Consider the following 17830-nt stretch of genomic DNA (forward strand, 5'->3'; position numbering starts at 1 on the left):
ACAGCTTCTGACTTCAATGATTTGTTTAGCAAATGAAGCCAGAGAGAAACAGAAGATGCATTTCCATTCTCCCATGATTTACTGAATGCCTGGAAATGTCTTGTTTAAAGTGCTTAGATCCCATTGGCCAGCCAGAGAAATGTCTGGAAATATGTCCCAGATTGTAAATCTCCACCTATTTCCTCAAGGAGGAATATTCCCATTGTCCAACTCCAGGACTTCCATGGCCAGCTTTGGGCTGCCATAAATTTGAGCTGTGCCATGAATTTGGGAAGTTTGGCTCCATTCCTGCAGTGCCCAGGGATGAAACTTTTAACTGCTGAACCCATGGCTGGTGTACCTTGAGAAATGCCATTTGCAGGGTGCCCAGTATTAAGCACCGTTGGCAACGGTGCCACCATTGCTCTTCATCAACTGGGATGGCAGTAATTTCAATAAATGCTGGAATGGTTACAAGGCAGGTATCTAATGAAGGTTTCGGGATGAATCCAGAAACTGTGAGAGAAAACAAATTGTATGACCATAGTATCTGTTGTGGCTCAGTGGGTAACCCTCATCTCTCTCAGGTAGAAGGTTGTTGGTTCAAGTCAGACTCCAGAGATTAGAGCATGTAAGCTAGGCTGGCACTCTCAGGAGATGCTGTCTGGTGGCACCATTTTGAAACAGGGGAGTCCGCCCTGAAATCCTGACCAATATTTATCTCTTTGCTAACATCACTAAAAAAAAGACGATCTGGTCATTATTTCATTGCCGTTAGTAGGAGCTTGCTGTGTGCAAATTGGCTGCCGCAGCTAGATAACCACCCTGGCCTACTTCAGGAAAAGCAACCTGCCACTCCCACCTGTCCAGCATAGACATGGAACCAGTTCCACCTTAAATTGTTGGTTCCCAGGGCAACTAGGGCAACACCCAAAGAACAAATAGAAACATTACATTGGGAGACAGGAATCCAGCGAAGATCACTGGAGCCACAATTGATGGGTGTGAGGGACTTAGTGCAAAGCAGGTGATGAGCAGCTGGGAGTTTAGGGAATTCAGCCAAGTAGGTGCTTGGACAAAAGTGTGAATAGGGTTTTCAGCTGTGGAGTGGCTGAGGTAGAATGAAGACTTGGACTGGGATTTTCCATGCCTGTCGGCATCGAGCATGTTCGGCGGCATGAGCGGACAAATTGGCAAGAAGGCCAAAAATTGGTTTCACGACATTGTGAAACCAGTTTGCGATCGCCCGCTCCACCCGCCAATGGCAGGCCACATTTCAGCAATTGGATGTTGGGAAACTCAATGTAATACACCAGAATATCATTATAAGATCAGCCCATCAGAGTCATCCACCCCCCCCAACTGGATTGTCCGTCTACATTAGCGGGAAAACATGCCAAGGTGTCTCACAACAGCATATATAAGGCGTGCACTTGGCGAGTTGCACTTTGCTCGGGACTTCAAGGTTTGTTTGCCTACCTTGCTTCAGGCAGCACTTGCAGTCATCAGCAACAGGCTTCACAGACAGCACCACATCACTTTTAGGGGGGCTCACGGGTAGGTCTCTACCTACCAGATCAGCCAGATGTGGGTGGCCTTTCAACAGCTGCAGGACAAGGTCTTGCTTGGGGAAGGGGGAGAAGTGGCCTCAGGCAAGGGAAGAGGCTGCAGGATGAGAGCTGTACTGGGGACGGAGGGTATCCCAGGGTGTGTGTGAGGGCACATTAATCTAGCCAAGTGGACTCAATAAGTGACCTTATTGAAACATATAAGATTCTTTAGGGCCTTGACAGGGTAGATGCTGAGAGATTGTTTCCCCTTGTGGGAGAGTCTAGCACCAGGGGGCATAATCTCAGAGTATTTAAAATAGAGATGAGGAGGAATTTCTTCTCTCAGGGGGTAGTCAATCTGTGGAATTCTTTACCGCAGAGGGCTGTAAAAGCTGAGTTGTTAAGTATATTCAAGGCTGAGATAGACAGATTTTTAATCAGTAAGGGAATCAAGGGTTATGGGGAAAAGGCAGGCAAGTGCAGTTGAGGATTATCAAATCAGTCATGATCTAATTGAATGGCGGAGCAGACTCAATGGGCCGAATGGCCTACTTCTGCTCCTATATCTTATGGTGAGGGCTGAGGAGGCAGTCCCCAGAGGAGATGAGGCCAGATGGGCATGTGAGGGTATGCATTTGAGAATGGATGGTGATGTCTCTTGAGCTGGCAGTGAGTGAGATGCAAGTGAATGTGTGATAGGCTTGAGTGTGTGAGTTTAAAGTGATGAGATGGTAGCCATAACTTGGCTGCACGGATGAGATAATTCATCCTCTATCTTCATTGAATGGCCAACCTCTCCTGTGCAACATTGGCACTGACCACCGCTGCCATTGGCTACCAAGCCAGATTGCTGATATTTCTGCACCCTCTGTGGCTAAAGCGGGGTTAGAGGACATCAGAGTGGGCCTCCATGACATCCAAAAGGTGCTCGAGGGCTGCAGTCTTCTTGCCTTTCAGGGCCATGTCTTCTTTGCTACAGTCCTGGGTTGGAAGCACTGAGCGTGGCTGTACTATAAATGTGGTGCTTGGTGCGATGAAGCAGCAGGGTGATGGTGTGGTGGGCGAATGAGAGCCTGCCCGCCATGGAAACAGCGTGTTTCCTGAGAATGCATAAGTGATGCGGCAGGTTTGGGATGATACGGTGTGAAAACCCACCATCTCAGCCGGCAGTAAAATGTTGTTTAAACCTCCTGCTATCACAAATCTGGGGTGGTTCCGCCCTTGGTCTCAGTCAGTACCCCTCTTGTCTCTGGGCCAGAGGGTTGTGGGTTGAAGCCACACCGCAGAGCAAGCAATCCAGCCTGACAATACAATGCAATACTGAAGGAATGCTGTGCCTTACTTTGGACGAGAAATTGAGCTGAAGTCTTTCCTAATGTCTGGATGGATGTTAATTTGAAAAAAAGGAAAGCAGCAAGTTCTCCTGTATCTGATCCAACAATTCAAAACTGATGTTGACAGATTTTTGTTAGGTAAGGATATTAAGGCAAATGGAATCCAGGTAAGTAAATAGAGTTGCGATACAGATCAATCTTGATCTAATTGACTGGTGGAACAGGCTGAAAGTGCTGAATGGCCTCCTCTTCTTCTTATCTTCCATCCCTTTTTAACCAACAGCATACAAAACAGGTTAATTGCTGTCTGTGGGACGTGGCTGGCATGAAATTTATAAGAACATAAGAAATCTGAACAAGAATAGGCCATGTGGCCTCGAGCCTGCTCTACCATTCAGTAAGGTCATAGCTGAACTTCTACTTCAACAACAGCTTTTAGAGATGCTTTGATGTGATCAAGCACTATGTATTATTTAGACAAGCGGGGATTAATGTGAGGCAGATTGTGAGCAGCTGAGTTTGGAGTTTAACAGTTGAAACAGCTCACATTTCCAAGCTGACTTTCATAGCATTTCACAGCGTTGTAACGGGCCATTTAACCCAACTCATCCACACTGGTGTTTATGCTCACACGTGCCACTGTCCATCCTATTTCATCTTCCCCTCTCATTCTGCCCTTCTATCCCTTTTGCCCTCAGGTGCTTACTTAGCTTCCTCTAAAAATGCATCTATGATAAAGCTAGTACAATATTTCTGAGGATTCCAAATCAGCTGAAGTCCCAGATGCTTGAGTACATTGAGTTGCTAAAGGGCATTGTGATGGCCTTTGGAATTGAGAGCAGTAACTCCTTTCAGTGACACCAAAACCATTCTATTCAGTCGTGTGGCAAGATATTATAAAGCTCCTGGTGAACATGTAATCACCAACCCTGCACGTTCCTGTGTCATAGCTGCTAGACTGCCCAGCGAGAATGATCATATAAATTTCTAAAAAGGCTTTGATTCACTTGACTGCTGAAAATTATTACTTAAATATATACATTTACACATATATATTCCAACAAATATGTTTCCTCCAGAAATCCAGTGAATTTGAATGTGATTTTCCCTTAATGTAGAGAATAAAGGATGCCAGGGACTATTATAAAACTGTAATGTCATTGAACAGTTGAGATTATCCATAAGAGTAAATTTTGAGCATCACATGCAGCCTGAAAAGGCATTACAGCCTTGAAATCACTAGAAGATATGACTTACTTTTTATGATATATATACCACTTCAGTTTTCTCTGATTTTATTATTCTGTTTATGTGGAGACACCAGCTGTCAGCACAGATGGTTAAACTATCAACCCACCCCCTGCTTCTGATATCTGGTCTTTTCACACAAGAGGAGGCACAATTGTGACTTCATCTCTTTGCCTATATCGGGAAATAATATCTGGTTGATTACTGGAGAATGCTATGCCAATGCCCATTATAAATAAGGAGTGGGACACTCTCCCCAGTATGACACTTAAGGCATGTGTACCCGACTGTTGCAGCTCCAAGTCCTGGGCTTTGCTGGGGTAGCTGACCTCAGCTAGGGCAGTGCCATCACATTGTAATTGGCCTCAGTACCCAGTACTGGTACAGTGTTGTCCAGTAGAATTCACTGACTAGCCACAAATGTGGCTACAGTGACACCATATTAGCCCCAGGCACTAATCTTAGTCTTACATCCACAAATACAATTCAGGTACTTTATATCTGTACGTTTACTTAACAAACAACTATTATCATTCAATAAACAAGAAAATAAAATGTACACGGTGATGAAAAAGTCTCTCTCTACCTTTTGTATTACAATTTTACCAACACCACGTGCTTAATGATTGCCAACTGCTATTTTTAAAATTACTAATAAGACATCTGATTAACAACATCTGGATTCCCAATTAGTCACAGGTGGTTAGTGGCTAACGTTTGGGCAGCACTGCATGAGTGGGAGGGTGGGTATTGCAGGGATGTGGGAGCTTGCTGTGAGGAAATTGGTTGCTGCGTTTCCAACATTATAAAAGTGACACTTCAGAAGTATTGCTTCATTGACTGTAAAGCACTTTGGGACGTTCTGAGGTCATGAAAGGTGATATATAAATGCATCTTTTTTGCTGAAGGGTATCCAGAGACACCTGTAGACATAATTGCTATTATTTTACTTTACTAAATTAGTAACTCATTTTTTTCATTAATTTACAGGATGTGGGCTCCACTGGCTAGACCAGCATTTATTGGCCATCCCTACGTGCCCTTGAGAAAGTGGTGGTGAGCTGCCTTCTCGAACCGCTGCAGTCCATGTTAGTTAACTAATCAAATAAATAAATAAAGTCAGACAGACCAGGCAGGGAAGTCAGTGTGCCGTGACTGCAACACGTCAGAGTTTATGGAAAGCACTGTGATCCTGGACAACCAGATATGCAGTAAGTGTCTGCAGCTCGTGCAACTTCGACTCAGAGGTGTTAAGCTGGAGTCCGAACTGCTGGCATTGAGGGGAATCAGGGAAGGGGAGAGATAACTGGCCACTTTATTCCAGGAGGCCATCACATCCCCTTAGGTCGGTCAATGGTCAAGGACAGGAGGGTATGACTGTGAGTCAGGTATGGATAGGGATCCAGGATGTAGTGATGAGAAGCTTTGGCTATTGGCATTAACTAACACCTACTGGTGTTGATGAGAACAAGGACTACAGGGTGGATGATCATAGCACCATGGTGCAGGTATCCAATCAAGTGAGTGGAGAGACAAGGAATGTGGTAGTGTGGTAAGGAACAGTATAGTCAAAGGAAGAAATACTGTTCACTGCAGCCGATGCTAGGAGTTTCAAAGGCTGTGCTACCTGCCTAATGCCAGGGTTAAAGATCTCTCCTCACAGCTGCAGATGGGTTTAGAGTGGTTGGGGGTTGGGTGCAGGGATCCGGCTGTCATTGGCCACGCAAGAACCAACGGCACAGGTAGGACTAGGCATGGTGCTCTGCTGAGAGAGCTGGAGGAGATAGGGTCCAAATTAAAATGCAGAACCTCAAAGGTAATAATCTCTGGATTGTTATCTGAGCTACATGTCAATTTGCACAGGATCAAGCAGGTTAGATAATTAAACAGGTGGCACAAAGAGCGGTGTGTGGAGAAGGGGATCGGATTCATGGCATCAGTACCGGGAAAAGAGGAAGATGAATGGTAATAGTTTTTTTATTCATCCATGGGATGTGCACATCATTGGCTGGGCCAGCATTTATTACCCAACCCTAACTGCCCTTGAGAAGGTGGTGGTGAGCTGTCTTTTTGAACTGCTGCAGTCCATGTGGTGTAGGTACACCCACAGTGCTGTTAGGGAAGGAGTTCCAGGATTTTGGCTCAGCGACAATGAAGGGACAGTGATATATTTCCAAGTCAGGATAGTGTATGGCTTGAAGTGAAACTTCCAGGCGGTGGTGTTCCCATCTATCTGCTGCCCTCGCCCTTCCAGATGGTAGTGGTAATGGGTGTGGAAGGTGCTGTCTAAGGAGCCTTACTGAGTTCCTGCAGTGCATGTTGCAGCTGGTGCACACTGCTACCTCTGTGTATCGGTGGTGGAGGGAGTGAATGTTTGTGGATGGGGTATCAAACAAGTGGACTGCTTTGTCCTGGATAGTGTCAAGCTTCTTCAGTGTTGTTGGAGCTGTACTCATGCAGGCAAGTGGGGAGTATTCCATCACATTCCTGACTTGTGTCTTGTAGATGGTGGACAGGCTTTGGGGAGTCAGAAGGCGAGTTATTCACCACAAAATTCCTTGCCTCTGACTGCTCTTGTAGCCACAGTATTTATATGGATAGTCTAGTTCAGTTTCTGGTCAATGGTAACCCCCAGAATGTTGATAGTGGTGGATTTAGTGATGGTAACGTCATTGAATGTCAAGGGGCAATGGTTAGATTCTCTCTTGCTGGAGATGGTCATTGCCTGGCACTTGTGTGGCGTGAATGTTACTCAACACTTGTCAGCCCAAGCCTGGATATGATCCAAGTCTTGCTGCATTTGGACATGGATGCTTCAGTATCTGAGGAGTTGCGAATGGTGCTGAACATTGTGTAGTCATCAGCGAGCATCCCCACTTCTGACCTTATGATGGAAGGAAAGTCATTGATGAAGCAGCTGAAGACGGTCAAATGCTGCCTTGATGTCAAGGACAGTCACTCTCACCTCACCTCAAGAGTGCAGCTCTTTTGTCCATGTTTGAACCAAGGCTGTAATGAGGTCAGGAGCCAAGTGGCCCTGGCAGAACCCAAACTGAGTGTCAGTTAGCAGGTTATTGCTGAGCAAATACTGCACTGTTGTTGACCGTGTTGATCACTTTACTGATGATCAAGAGTCAACTAATGGAGCAGTAATTGGTTGGGTTGGATTTGTCCTTCCTTTTGTGTACAGGATATACCTGGGCAATTTTCCACATTGCTGTGAAGATGCCAGAGTTTTGTTGGAACAGCTTGGCTATGAGCACAGCAAGTTCTAGAGCACAAGTCTTCAGTACTATTGTTGGTATACTATTGTCTTCAGTACAAGTGCATCAGTGAATAAGGACCATACAGAAAATAGTACAGGATAAAGCTCATTATGTGAAAGTGTGAAGAATTTGTAATAAGGAGGTGAATTTGTGGCACAAATAGAGATAAATGGTTTGGATCTAATTGTCATTACAGCAACATGCTTAGCAGATAACCAAGGTTGGGAAATAAATATTCCAGGGCACACAACATTCAAAAAAAACAGACAGATGGAAAAGACCGAGAGGTAGACTTGATAGTAAAGGATGACATAAAAGCAGTAGCGAGAAAAGATCTTGGCTCCGAAACTCAGGAAGTTGAACCAGTATGGGTGGAAATCAAGAATAATCAGGGTTGTAAACCTTTATAGGCTCCCTAACAGTCGTTATACAATTGGACATTGCGATAAGCTCCAATAATTGGGGTTTGTAACAAAGTCATCGCATTAATCATGGAGGACTTTAATCTTCATATATACTGGGCAAATCAAATTGACAAAGGTAGTCTGGAAGATAAGTTTGTAGAATGCTTTTGTGACAGTTTCCTGAACAAAATGTTGTGGAACCAACTAGGGATAAAACTATTTTAGATCTGGTATTGTGCAATGAGGTAAGTTTAATAAGCAATTTCAGATTAAAAGATCCACTGGGAAAAAAATTATCAAATACAATTGAATTCCATATTAAGTTTGACAGCAACATTCTCGAGTCTCAAACAACAATCATAAACTTAAACAAAGCCAATTATATAGGTATGAGGCTACGGTTGATTGGGAAACAGATCAAAATAAACAATGGGAAACAATACATTCCCTTAAGCAAAAAACAGAAATTCAGGAAGAAAGATCCCTTCATGGCTTACTTGCAAAGTTAAGAATAGTATAAATAATAAAACATTTTTAGACCAGTACATTGAGGAACCAACTAGGTAACAGGCTATCCTAGATTTGGTTTTGTGCAATGAGAAGGGGTTAATTAATAATTTTGTTGTGCGAGGTTCTTTAGGGAACAGTGACCATAACATGATAGAATTCTTCCTTAGGTTGGAAAGTGAAGTAGTCCAATCCGAAACTGGGATCCTAAATCTAAACAAAGGAAACGACGAAGGTATGAGGCGTGAGTTTGCTAAGATAGATTGGGAAACTTCATTAAAAGGCATGACGGTGGATAGGCAATGGCTAATACTTAAGGAATGAATGTATGTGTTGCAACAGTTATATATTCCTTTCTGGTGCAAAAACACAACATGAAAAGTGGTCCAACCATGGCTAACAAAAGAAATTAAGGAGAGTATTAGATCCAAATAGGAGTCATATAAAGTTGCTAGAAAAGCTAGCAAGCCTGAGGATTGCGAGCAGTTTAGAGTTCAGCAAAGGAGGACCAAGAGATTGATTATGAGGGGAAAAATAGAGCATGAGAGTAAACTTGCATGAAACATAAAACAGGACTGTAAAAGCTTCTATAAGTGTATAAGAACAAAAAGATTGGTGAAGACAAATGTAGGTCCCTTACAGTTCTAAACATGAGAATTTATGATAGAGAACAAGAAAATGGCAGAGCAATTAAACTGCTTTATTTCTGTCTTCATGGAGGAAGACACAAATAATTCCCTAGAAATGCTGGGAAATTGAGGGTCTAGTGGGAAAGAGGAATTGAAGGAAACTAGTATTACTAAAAAAACAGTGCTGGAGAAATTAATGGAACTGAAAGCTGATAAGTCTCCAGTGCTTGATAATCTACATCTCAGGGCTCTAAAGGAGGTGGCAATGGAAATAGTGGATGCATTGGTTGTCATCTTCCAAAATTCTGTAGATTCTGGAACAGTCCCAGCAGATTGGAGGGTGGCACATGTAACCCTACTATTTAAAAAAGAAGGGAGGGAAAAAACAGGGAATTACAGGCCGGTTAGCTTAACATCAGTGGTAGGGAAAATGCTCAAGTTTATTATTAAGGATGTGATAACAGGATACTTAGAAAATATTAATGGGATTAGACATAGTCAACATGGATTTATGAAAGGGAAATCATGTTTGACAAACCGACTGGAGGTTTTTGAGGACATAACTAGCAGAATAGATAAGGGAGAACCAGCGGATGTGGTATATTGGATTTTCAGAAAGCTTTTGATAAAGTCCCACATAAGAGGTTAATGTGCAAAAGTAAAGCACATGGGAATTGGGGGTAATATATTGGCATGGATTGAGAATTGGTTAGCAGACAGGAAACAGAAAGTAGGAATAAATGGGTCTTTTTCAGAATGGCAGGTGGTGACTAGTGGGGTACACAGGGATCAGTACTTGGGCCCCAGCTATTCACAATATATATCAATGATTTGGATGAGGGAACCAAATGTAACATTTCCAAGTTTGCTGACGACACAAAACTAGGTGAGAATGTGAGCAATGAGGAGGATATTAAGAGACTTCAAGGTGATTTAGACAAGTTGAGTGAGTGGGCAAATACAGGAAAAGCAGAATGGCAGAGTATTATTTAAATGGTGATAGATTGGGAAATATTGATGTACAAAGGGATCTGGGTGTCCTTGTACACCAATCACTGAAGGCAAACATGCAGGTGCAACAAGCAGTTAAGATGGAAAATGGTATGTTGACCGTTATTGAGGGAGGACTTGAGTACAGGAGAAAGGATGTCTTACTGCAGATGTACAGGACCTTGGTGAAACCACACCTGGGTCTAAATTTTACCCTTGACTGCTTTCTTGAACCACTGCAGTCCCTGCGGTGTTGTTATATCCACAGTGCTGTTAGGGAGGGAGCTCCAGGATTTTGACCCAGCAACACTGAAGGAACGGCGATACATTTCCAAGTCAGGAAAACATCTCAGAATCATCTAAGGAGTAGGGAGACATTCTAACAACCAGTTACTCCAACTGTAATTGAAGATGGCCCTTTAACCCCCTAGGTACCAGATCAAACTAGAATAGTCATACCTGATATCTCTGTTGAATTAAATAATTCTGAACTGACATTTTCTAAGGATGTCCCTGATGCTGCAGTTCCTGATCATGTCAACCCAGTGGGAGAATCGCAAGTCATAGAGCTACGTCGCTTAACCGAATTAGAAAACCATGTCAGAGACTTAATCTATAATTGCATGATCTGTGTATGTGTTGTGGCTTAAGATATTCTTGTAAATAAGGAAAGAAAAAAAGGGGAGAGGAATGTAGTGATTGTAGGTAAAACCTTTTCTACTGTTTTAGGGGTCATGAATCAGCTCTAAACATAGGTAATCTTAGAGGCAGAGTTTTCTAGTTGTGGACCGGGTTCAAGTACGTAGCTTCTACAAGAGCTCTGTAAATAAAGGTTTCTGTTTCAAATAAGAAACCTTTCCGGTACACCATGTTTATTACAATATGAGATTAAAAGAAGAGGCTTATAATGTAGCAAAGGATAGTAATAAACCTGAGGATTGGGAGTGTTTCAGAAACCAGCAACCAACCAAAAACTTGATAAAAAGGGGAAAAAAATAGAATGAGAGTAAACTAGTGAGGAATATAAAAAACAGGTTGTAGGAGCTTTTTGCAAGCACCACTCCAGGACTTGATGGCCACGGAAGCAGCACGTGGCCAAACAGGTTGATTATCAGCCTGTAAATCCTTCAAATATGCTCAATGGCAGGCAATAAGAGTGGGAGAGTCTCTTGGTCAGCCATGCTGCAGAAGCCAATGGTAAACTACTGTAATACTTAGCCAAGCATAATCATGGACCATTATGAATCAAATAGAAGAGAGTGCCAACACCTGAAGAGAGAGGGGCTTTTACAAATATATAAAAAGGAAGAGAGTAGCTAAACTATGATCCCTTAGAGGCAGAGAGAGGAGAAATTATATTGGGGGATGAGGAAATGGCAGAGGAAGTGAACAAATATTTTACATCTATTTTCACAGCAGAAGATATAACTTACACACTAGAAATAGAGAGTAACAAAGGGAATATGAAATAATATCAGCAGAGAAAAATTATTAGAGAAATTTAAGAGAGTAAAAGCCAACAAATCCCTCAACCTGTTGGCTTACATCCTAGGATATTTTTTTAAAAGTAGTTGCAGATATAATGGATGGTTATGATCCACTGGTCACAGCTGACATCTATGGCGTAGTGCTTAACCTGCACTAATAATTTAATACGAGTGGCATTGAATGATGTGGCCTCCACCACCACTACCTTTCAATGGTCAGTGCTAAAATGGATGTAAGTAAAGGGAAAACAAAAACAGAATTACCTGGAAAAACTCAGCAGGTCTGGCTGCATCGGTGGAGAAGTAAAGAGTTGACGTTTCGAGTCCTCATGACCCTTCGACAGAACTTGAGTTCGAGTCCAAGAAAGAGTTGAAATATAAGCTGGTTTAAGGTGTGTGGGGGCGGGGGGGGGGGGGGGGGGGGGGGGGGGGGGGGGGGGGGGGGGGGGTGGGGGTGGGGGTGGAGAGAAGTGGAGGGGGGTGTTGTGGTTGTAGGGACAAACAAGCAGTGATAGAAGCAGATCATCAAAAGATGTCACCAACAATAGAACAAAAGAACACATAGGTGTTTTGTTCTGTTGTTGCTGACATCTTTTGATGATCTGCTTCTATCACTGCTTGTTTGTCCCTACAACCACATCCCCCCCTCCACTTCTCTCTCTCTCTCTCTCCCCCCCCCCCCACACACCTTAAACCAGCTTATATTTCAACTCTTTCTTGGACTCGAACTCAAGTTCTGTCGAAGGGTCATGAGGACTCGAAACGTCAACTCTTTTCTTCTCCGACGATGCTGCCAGACCTGCTGAGTTTTTCCAGGTAATTCTATTTTTGTTTTGGATTTCCAGCATCCGCAGTTTTTTTGTTTTTATCTATATGTAAGTAAGGGGGTTTTTTAGAAAAACAAATGTGTAAGCTAAAAGAAAACACATGCTTTTAAAGATTCACAAATAGGGGTAGTTCAGACTTTATTTTTGGAAGGATGCAAAGAGAGGTGAGTTACAGATCCGGGATGTGCCCTTGTCGAGAGGCATTGACAAAGACTATAGGGAAGAAGGGAAAAAGCACAGGATTGGATTATCCTGGGACATTACATAAGGGTTGACTTGAAAGCCTGCAGCTGCCTTTGATACTGTGCAAAGGTGAGTGTTTCTGGCACGAGGAATGAGGGGCCGTAAACAGGAGAAACAAGAAAACAACTTGCATTTATACAGTGCCCTTAATGTAGCAAAGGCTCCCAAGGCACTTGACTTCAAAACCTGATGTAGAGTCAAGGAAGGAGATATTAGGAAAGGTGAACAAGCGCTTGGTCAAGGAAGTAAGTTTTAAGCAGGAGGAGAGAGTATTAGAGAGATGGAGTAATTTAGGAAGGAACTTCAGAGCTTAGGGTCCAAGTGGCTGAAGGTGGGGCAAGCAAAGTGGGGGATGCGAAAGGGGCTACAATTGGAGGAACATGGAAATCTCGGAGAAGCATCTGGAAACAACTTGAGGGGGAGACAAAAATGTGAAGAAAAACAATCGCTTTCTTCCACGGGGATATTTATTCCAATGGTTGTACCTAGTGAAACTATAAAACTGTTGTTCTGAAGATTTTCGCTCAAAATTGAGAACAGAGGATAGTCCACACATTCAGCAGAGGAAGCCTCCCCCCTATTGTGCAGTAAAAAGATTATAGGTTTAGAATGGCATGAGGGCCTCCCTCACAATGGGGGAGCCTTTGAGATTAATAACCAAGGAGGCATGTGAGAATTTAAATAGTCCTTCACTTTAATGTGAGCCTCAGTCAGCAACAAAAGCAACACAAAAAGTTCAGTTGTTTGCTATAATTTCACTGAAGGTGATCTTTGAAAATGAAGTAAAGTTTGCCCAATTTGAGATAAAGGCTGACCAAGCACTGTCAACCTCCTATATATTTATGCATTAATACATGGCATTTGGGAGGGCCATTATCTTCCACAACCAAAGATCCTTCCTAACGGAGACACACAACACGTTGCCAGAAAGTAGCATGGGTAAAGATCACAATTTGATAATAAATATGTAAATGAGCTGCTCGTAGTTACTGAGCTGAAACTCCCATTGATCAGCACTGCACAGTGGCACATCATGAAAAGGAAATAGAAGCATTGGAGGAAGTGCAAACAAGATTTACAAGAAGAATACCAAACCAGAAAAATTTTCACTACCTGGACAGACTGAACAAACTGAGAGATGACCTGGAAGAAATCTTTAAATTGTACAAGGGTTTGATAGGACAGATGTAGGTAAAATGTTTGCGGTGGGTTTGCGGTGGGTTTGGGGGGGAGTCTGAAAACAGGGAGTCATAAATCCAAGTCTCTAGTAAATCCAAAAAGGAATTCAGGAGAAACTTATTTATGCAAAGAATGGTGAGAATGTGGAGCACACTACCACAAGGAATAAGTGAGGCGATTAGTATAGATGCATTTAAGGCAAAGCTAGATAAGCAAATGAGGGAGAAAGAAACAGAAGGAATATGCAGATAGCTTTAGATAAAGAGGGAAGGGAACAAAACACTGACATGGACTAGTTGGCCAAATGACCTGTTTCAATGCTATAAATTCTATCTCATTCCACAGAAACTAATGATTTCACCAACCTTTCCACCATCTGCATTGTATTCTTTCTCATCCACGTCCAGCAGCCTGGCCAAGCCGAAGTCAGTGATCTTAATGTGATTTGGTGACTTTACCAGCACGTTCCTTGCTGCCAAATCTCGATGAACCAGACGTCTCTCCTCCAGGTACATCATTCCCTGCCATCCAGAAATTAGCCTCTATTTTAATTTGCTCACTTTTTAAAAAAAAGAAAACCATAACATGTACAGAAATAAACAATGTTTAAAGATATTGCAGCAAGGTTTCAATTCCAGTTAGATATGTTCTCAATCATTCCAGTGATTTAGGAAATTTCTTGATAGGCACAGCTCCAAAAATATCCTCCTCTGAATAGCTCATTGATCCTAAGTTTGCTGCTGTCAAAGGTTCAGCAACACCAGATGTGAACTTCTGTTCAATCTAAAATAGGCCTCCCTTGTCCTTATCATCTATGTACAAAAAGATAGGCTGCCATCCAACATGGGAAGTTACACATGCAGTGCCCCTTTAAGACTCGTCCACCCATCTGAGTCCTGTAATTATTATTCTTCCATCCCATCCCACATACAAGGCTTTCTTCAGCTCTTTGATGGATAAGACAATTATGATCATACTTACACTGATAAACCTCCAAACACTCTGTGCCAGAGGAAGTTAAGAAGCAGCCCACATGTGGAAGCTGAACACTCGTCAAGGACTGAACACATCCACACTGCACTTCAAGCATTAGCTCTCACTTACTGACAAGTGAAAATAAATTACGTCCCAGTAGTGGAGGTGGGGAGGGATGGGTAGCTGGGATTGGTGACAGTCTTGTGTTATTATGGTATCCTGGAGTCTGCCTTAAGGTGTCATTAAGGAATTCCCCAGAGTATGTCCTAAATTGGCCCTGGAATCCTTTTGCCTCTTCTGGGAGTTTGGAATTCTTGAAAAGTGGGTGTAGCAAGCAAGGCCAGCATTTATTGTCCATTGCTAGCTGCCCTTGAACAGATGCTAATAAGCAACACACTCTGTAATTTTTGTTTTGAAGAGTATTTGTTTAAGGGCACAACCTCTTTAATTATTTTTAAATGCAGCAACACATACATGGCAACTTAAAGGGGTCAACCTTTGCGTGTCCTACATGGGAACTTTCAGGCTGCTCTCGGTCATGTGGCTTAGAGGGACCATTGGTGGTGGCCTTTCTTCTTGAACTGCTGGAATCCGTGAGGTGAAGGTACTTTCACAGTGATGCTAGATAGGGAGTTCCAAGATTTTGACAATGAAGGAATAGCCATATATAGCAAAGTGTTACTTGGAGGGCAACTTTGAGGTGATCATGTTCCCACCTGCTGCTCTTGTCCTTCTAGGCAGGGAAAATCTTGGGTTTGGGAAGTGCTGTTGAAGGGGCCTTGGCAAGTTGCTGCAGTGCATGTTGTAGGTACATAGGAACATGGGAACAACAGTAGGCATTTAATCATGGCTGATCTGGATCTTTACTTTATCTACCCACCTTGGTTCTGTAACCCTTAATAAAAACCTATCAACCTCAGATCTTAAATTTTCAACTGACCCCTAACCTCAATAACTTTATGGAGGAAACAGTTCCAGATTTCCACCAACCTTTGTGTCAAGAATTGTTTCTTGACCCCTTAATGACCTAGCTCCATTTTAAAGGTTATGCCCTCTTGTTCTAGATTCCCCCACCAGAGGACATAGTTTCTCTTTATCTATCTAATCAAATCATTTGATCATCTTAAACACCTCAATTAGATCACCCCTTAATCTTCTATAATCAGGGGAATAAATACAAGCCTCATCTATGCATCCTGTACTTATAATTTAACCCTTTTAGCCCCAGTAGTACACACTATAATGGAGACGGCGGAGTGCCAGGTACGAATGGGCCTGCCTTGATCAACCCAATAATAATTGCTGCCCGCTTTCAGATTTCCGAATAGTAATAGAAATGGATAATTCCAGGGCTTTGTTTTGACAGCAAATTGGATCACAGATGTGTCAACACACTTGGGGTGCTTATTTTCACCATTACTGTCTGGGAGATCATGTGACAGAGCATATCAATCAGCCAAACTGTAATGGAAAGAGTTGCTTTCCAAGATCCATTAAACCATACACAGTGGGGGTTTTGCAACTTGATACAAGTAAGTGCCTGAGGTGGTGATAATCTTGGTTCTGTCAATATTGAAAGCAAAACTCCAATAAATCAACAAGGTGACATTTTACAAAGAGGATATGTTCCATAATGGGTAAAACAAAGAGAAGCATGACTATCATAATCACCTCAAGCAAATAAAGTTCAGGCACAACATTAGGTGATAAATCTTCGATGACTCAGTGAACAGAGATGAGCCTGAGAAAGAAACACTTGCATTTATATATATATAGCGCCTTTCTCAACCGCAGGACATCGCAAAGCACTTTAGTGCCAATGCACTTTCAAAGTAAGGTAACTGCTGTTGTAATGCAAGAAAAGTGGCAGCCAATTTATGCATAGCAAGATGCCACAAACACCAATGTGATAAAGAACAGGTAATCTGTTTTACTGATGTTGGGTTGAAGAATAAACATTTGCCAGGATACCAGGCAGAACGCTCCTGCTGTTCTTCAAAAGGTGTGCCATGGATCTTTTACATCCATCTGTAAGGGCAGACGGGTCCTCAGTTTAACATCTCATCTGAGAAAAGCATAATTATTGTCAAAGTGAGTCACCTAGGTTCACATCAAAGTATGGGCTCAATCGGGTCTGAGGCATGAGTCTATGAAAAAACAATGCTATGTTTTGCTCGTCACCATTACCTGTATAATGTAGTTGACATTTATACACAATTGACTACCTATGTTGAAAGAATAAGACTCAGTTCAGGGGCAGTCAGTGTTGAGGAATGAAAGTTTCCAACTTGTAAACCATAGAAAATCAGGTGTATTTCTCCCTTGGAGGTCCAGCCAAGGAAAGGTGGAAAGATGCAATCGATGTATCTTCAAGCCATAACAAACTGGATGATGGACCGTTGAATCATTAATTTAGGACACAAACAGAAGGAATGATTCTTGAACCAACAGTCAAATGCTGTAGCTTCTAAAATGGATACTTTTCAGGTTATGGACAGAATGTCCACTACTGATAAGAGGATACCTGCATTATTAAATTGTGCGCTCAAGCTCCAAGCTGTCAGATGAAGGCTATGAAAGAAATTGTGCCATATCTTGGCTTTTATCCATGTTAGCAGGTCCTGCCTGTATGGTCTGTTTCAAAGCTCAGCTCCAGTAGCCCGTAAAATGCAAATAGAAACAGTTCCCTCCCAGACTGACAGAATGTTGAAGGCAGCTTCCAATTCTCTCAATTCCTGAAGCAGAATCTTGACAGCCATTTGTTCTGGAGCATTGCCATGAGACTCTGTTGACATTAGAGCCAAAACCACACTGTGCTTGTACCCAGGATTTAGACTGAGTCACTATGTTTATGTAAAACATCACTGCGGTGCTATCAGATCAGTCTGATTGACCACCATGCATCTGTACCTTGAAGTGCTAGAGACTTTCTCTCTTAAGATCAGTCTCTTATAAAGGAACAGAAAATGGCAGCTGACTATTTAACTGAGTTTGTGATTGCCATTGCATAACTAGAAGCCACAAATGTAAAATGAAGGCTTGTACAAGATGAGAAATTGGAAACAATCTTTCTTACAAAACTAAAAATTAGAACAATTATGTTTCCACAGGGTAGTGGATTCTTAACCCCCAACAGAATTAATTAATACTGAGGCACAAATGAGAAGAGTTTCTCCTGTTTATGTCCACCTGATATTTAGTGTTATAGGGTT

At 42.4% G+C, this 17830-nt stretch overlaps 1 protein-coding gene across 1 annotated transcript in view; it reads right to left on the bottom strand.

Annotated features, from left to right (window-relative positions):
- Window positions 1–17830, bottom strand: part of LOC121285134 (receptor tyrosine-protein kinase erbB-4-like) — a 1067779-nt gene that overhangs the window by 113191 nt on the left and 936758 nt on the right. Inside the window, exon 21 of the mRNA XM_041201314.1 lies at window positions 14009–14164. Within this exon, the coding sequence (XP_041057248.1) occupies window positions 14009–14164 (156 nt within the window). The remainder of the gene's footprint in view (window positions 1–14008; window positions 14165–17830) is intronic.

Source organism: Carcharodon carcharias, chromosome 12, assembly GCF_017639515.1.
Source record: "Carcharodon carcharias isolate sCarCar2 chromosome 12, sCarCar2.pri, whole genome shotgun sequence".
Taxonomy (NCBI): Eukaryota; Metazoa; Chordata; class Chondrichthyes; order Lamniformes; family Lamnidae; genus Carcharodon; species Carcharodon carcharias.